At 35.0% G+C, this 4,643-nt stretch overlaps 1 protein-coding gene across 2 annotated transcripts in view; it reads right to left on the reverse strand.

Moving 5' to 3' along the window:
• LOC106882052 (copine-8) overlaps nt 1-4,643 on the reverse strand; it is a 263,320-nt gene that overhangs the window by 167,904 nt on the left and 90,773 nt on the right. For both annotated transcript variants that reach the window (XM_052968690.1, XM_052968691.1), the window contains exon 4: nt 2,163-2,266. In XM_052968690.1, the coding sequence (XP_052824650.1) occupies nt 2,163-2,266 (104 nt within the window). The remainder of the gene's footprint in view (nt 1-2,162; nt 2,267-4,643) is intronic.

Genomic DNA, 4,643 nt, shown 5'->3' on the forward strand with positions numbered 1-4,643 from the left:
CAATGCAAGGATGGAAAAGTAGACATTAAAATGATGATGATGATTCATTCATTCATTTAATCATCCTCATCAATCGTTTAATGTCCACTTTCCATGCTGGCATGGGTTGGATGGTTTGACAGAGGACTGGCAAGCCAGGAGGCTGCACCAGGCTCCAATCTGATCTGGCAATGTTTCTACAGTTGGATGTCCTTCCTAACATCAACCAGTCTGAGAGTGTAGTGGGTGATTTTTACGTGCCACCAGCACAGGGGCCAGTCAGACAGCACTGGCATTGGACCATGTTTGAATGGTGCTTTTTACGTGCCACTGGCATGGGAGCCAGTCAGGCCATCATCGTCGTTTTAATGCCCACTTTTTCATCCTTGCATAGGTTGGATGGAGTTTGTTGAAGCAGATTTCCTACAGTCGTATGCACCTACTGTTGTCAACTTTTAACTGTTCCAAGCAAGGAAACAAATTTTTGCAGAATATTGGAAATGAAAGATGCTGCTTGTATGACAGTGTCATTCATTTACAAGTATATTATGAAGGCAAGACAAAGAGACACAAGCATACACACACTCATACATACATACATACATACATACATACATACATACAGACAGACAGACAGGCAGATAAATAGATAGACATATATATTAGAAAGAATGAACATGCAAGATGTGCTATCACTTTAGAGCATGAATTTTTATAATTTTAACTTAATTGTAGAGTTGTTATAATGGAGTTGCTGGAGTAAAAGGTATCATATAAATAAGGGAGTAAGAAGTTGTTGATAGAATGCAGGAGAGTAATTTAAGAGAGATTCATCTGTACTCTATATATATATATATGTTGAGTTTCTTTCAGTTTCTGTCTATCAAATCTACTTTGGTTGGCCAGGGGCTATAACAGAAGAAATCCGCCAAAAGCAACATGAAGTGGGACTGAACCCAGAGCCATGTGATTGGGAAGCAAACTTCTTGACCACACAACCATGCTTGTGGGTTGTACTGAAAACAATAATTACATACTGATATACATGTGCATACATATACATGCATTCATACACACAGATTGAAGACAAGTGGCAAAACACACTCGACTTTCTGGAGGATGGATCTTGGGAATTGTTTAAACAAATAACCAACAGAACAGATGATCGATGACCTGTCTCAAGCTCAACAACGGACAGGAAGAAGACTGAAAGGTATATACAGTTCTGGTGACTTGATTTTAGTGGTGTACAAGCCTTTTGAACACACAGCAACAGGCATAAAACTGTATAGTTGTTTGTTTGTGAGTATGTGTATATATCAGAATCTGTCTGTATGTGTATTTCCTTCCTGAGATTTTGGCTGTGCTTTTTTTGTATTGTTTCTACCATTTGGATACCTTTCACATTACCAATGTCTATGATGGAACTGCCAGAATGCTTTATTATAATATCAGTACCAGAAAAGTTGTTTTACAACTGCAGCATAAACAAGGCAATGAGGGGAAGCCTAAACATCACTGTTTCTCAATTATTTTTTGCCTATGGACTCCTTTAAGTTCGATGTTACTAAAGGAAGAGGTTCCTTATAGCCATTCAATGTCTAAAAGCTTACTATATTTCTATGATTAAATATTATTAGGAATTATATTAAAAAATGTTTAAATATTTATTACACATAAATTTTTACAATGAAATTTTATATGGACTCACAGAACCATATGGACACCGGTTGAGAACCACTGCTCTACATGGTCACTCAAGCAGCCAGATTTCCTTCAAATCATCTTTGGAAAGAAGGACATATTAGATGATACAGTCCTGAGTGCAGAATGTCAAAAAGGTGGGCTGTTCATGGTTGGAAAATCTTTGACAATGAATCTGCTCCATCACAACAAGTTGTGCATACAGTATTTGATGGCATAAAAGACATATCTGAATATTAGTGCAGCCCAATTTCAGCAGCATATATTCGGGTGAAAAAGATTTTAGTGCATTAAAGCATGTAATATAGTACCAGCTTTACATATAGGACCTGGGGTGATATTTTGTGACAATATATTGTAAAAGAAAAAGTGTGTGTTATTTACTGTCATATATGGTAATTAAATATTTTAAAGACTGAAAAATTTACCATCAAGTTTTGGTCAAAAATATATTTGGAAATATACTGTATTTTACTTACATCTCAAATTTTAATTTTTGGCTTTCTTCAAAGAAGTAATGGATGATGAATTTCTTGACAAAATCTGGGTTTAAGTTATTCCAGATTATTTCTGTCCGCCCAAACTGTAAATAAATAAATAAAAAGAAATATAGAAAGCAATGTTTTCAATAAAAATTGCAGCATATTTGATATATCATATCAACTTTTATACAGAACTACTACATACTATAAAACAATGGTCTGGTTATTTTGGCACAAGGCCAGCAACTACAGGGCTTAACTGGTATTTATTTTATTGACCTTGAAAGGATGAAGAACAAAGTCACCCTCTGTGACATTTGAACTCAGAGTATACAGAACGGGAAAAAATTCTGCTAAGCATTTTGTCTGATGCACTAATGATTCTGCTAGTTCACTGCCTTACCATAAAGGAAAATAATAAAAGTGTTAGTGAGCAACATTAAAACTAGCTGTCATCATCAAGATAGCAGTATTGTTATTTATCAGAATTATGAATGAAAACATTTGAGGAGGCGTGAGGTTTATTGTTAGTTCTTTATAAATTCTTGGTATTGTTGTAGTTTAGCATCATACCACTCCTAACTCAGCAGATCTATGACCAAAAATATTTCAGCAGTGATGATCCTGTCTACTTTTCACCTATAGTATACACACACACACACGTGTGTGTGTTTGTGTGAAGGTAAGATCCAAGGATCAAAGTGCAGGGAATTAGTAAACTTTGAGCAGTCTGAAGAAGGTATAGAAAACAACTTTCAGGAACAATAGAGGTTTATTGACACAGAAGGTTGTAAGTTTTCCTTATCAAAGTTTGAGAAACTGAAAAAAACTATTTTATAGTTTACAGATAGCAGCTGGAGTTGCTGTTTATGCAAATAAAAATCCATAATTAGGGAATGAAGTAGAAAAAATCCAGGCTTCATATGTTTCATAACTAGCAGAACCTCGGAAGTAGTAATTACCCAAATAAGGGGTAATCCACTAGCTACTTGCTCGGCCAAAGATACCTTAATCAAATGAAGTTTACATTGTTGTCAAGGGATCTGATGTTAACTAGCAGGAGATTCGATTGAAAGTGTGTGGAAAGCACAGTTAGAGAAGAACAAGAAAAACATATTTGTGTCTTCATAAATAAGATATGGGAGTGGGTAAAATGTCTAAATTTGTTAAGGAAAAGAATAAGAATATGGAAAACAAAATGTACCTTTAGCCTGACGAGTAGCTAGTAGATTACCCCTCGGCTTGCTAATTACTACTTTCTGAGGTTCTGTTAGCTATGAAACATCTAGCTTGAACTTTATCTACACCTTTCCCTAATTTTGGATATATATATATATATATATATATATATATATATATATATGACTGGATGCAGATATGGCCAAGTGGTTAAGAAGTTCACTTAGCATTTATGAAATCCTGGATTTGATCCCACTATAACATTTTGGGAAAGTGTCTCTTGCCATAGCTTTGGGCCCACTCAAGCCTTGCATGTGCAATTTGGTAGACTGAGACCATGTGAGAGCTCATCAAATGGATTGCATCTGTAATTCACACTAATTTTGCCTAAGAATTACATTAAGGGTACTATAATTCAATGAAAAGGTAGTTTAGTTGATCAAACACTGGAATATTTATTGTCAAAACTAGTAAGGGATCCATCGAATACATTATCAACTATTGTTATTCTTTATCAAGAAGGTGTGGTGTTGTTTGAAAGAGATTTATTAGCAGATTATGTGACTACGTAGAGCAGGGGTTCTCAACCATTTTTTATCTATGGATCCCTTTTGTTACTATTTTATTCTGGTGGACCCCCATAACCATTCGATGTTTAAAATGTAATTTTATAGAAACTTCTTCCAAAATTCTTATCTTGGTTTTTATTCATTAACTTGTGTAGGTTGAACTATGTAAAATGTTAGAGAAAGAAACCTAGCTGTTTCTTGTAATATATACCAATAAATACATCTCATGCAAAACTTTTTCAGGGACTCTTAAAATACTATTTTGTGAATCCTTACTTTACTATTTTGTTGCGTGGACCCCCAGGGGCCATATAGATCCTGGTTGAGAACCACTAATGTAGAGTGTCCTTCTTTGGCTCATGTAATTCTCTGTGTTATTTTCTATAGTGATATACAACCACTCTTCCGAGAAATACCCTTGTCAAGAAGGTGTTATTAAATGACAAAAACCATCATGATCATCATCATTTAATGTCCGTTGGCCATGCTGGCGTGGGTTGGATGGTTTGACTGGGCTGGCATGCTGGAAGGCTGAACCAGACTCCAGTCTGATATTAAAATATTTACAATACACTGTAAACAATAATATTGCTGTAGCTTACCACACCACACTGTAAATAATACTTTATAATGAGTGAAAGAGCTAGCCAAATCTCCCTCAAATAACACCTTTCTACTTTAAATGAAGATTCTCTCTTTCTCTCCCTTATATATATATATATATATATAT

This window comes from Octopus bimaculoides, chromosome 6 (genome assembly GCF_001194135.2).
Source record: "Octopus bimaculoides isolate UCB-OBI-ISO-001 chromosome 6, ASM119413v2, whole genome shotgun sequence".
NCBI lineage: Eukaryota > Metazoa > Mollusca > Cephalopoda > Octopoda > Octopodidae > Octopus > Octopus bimaculoides.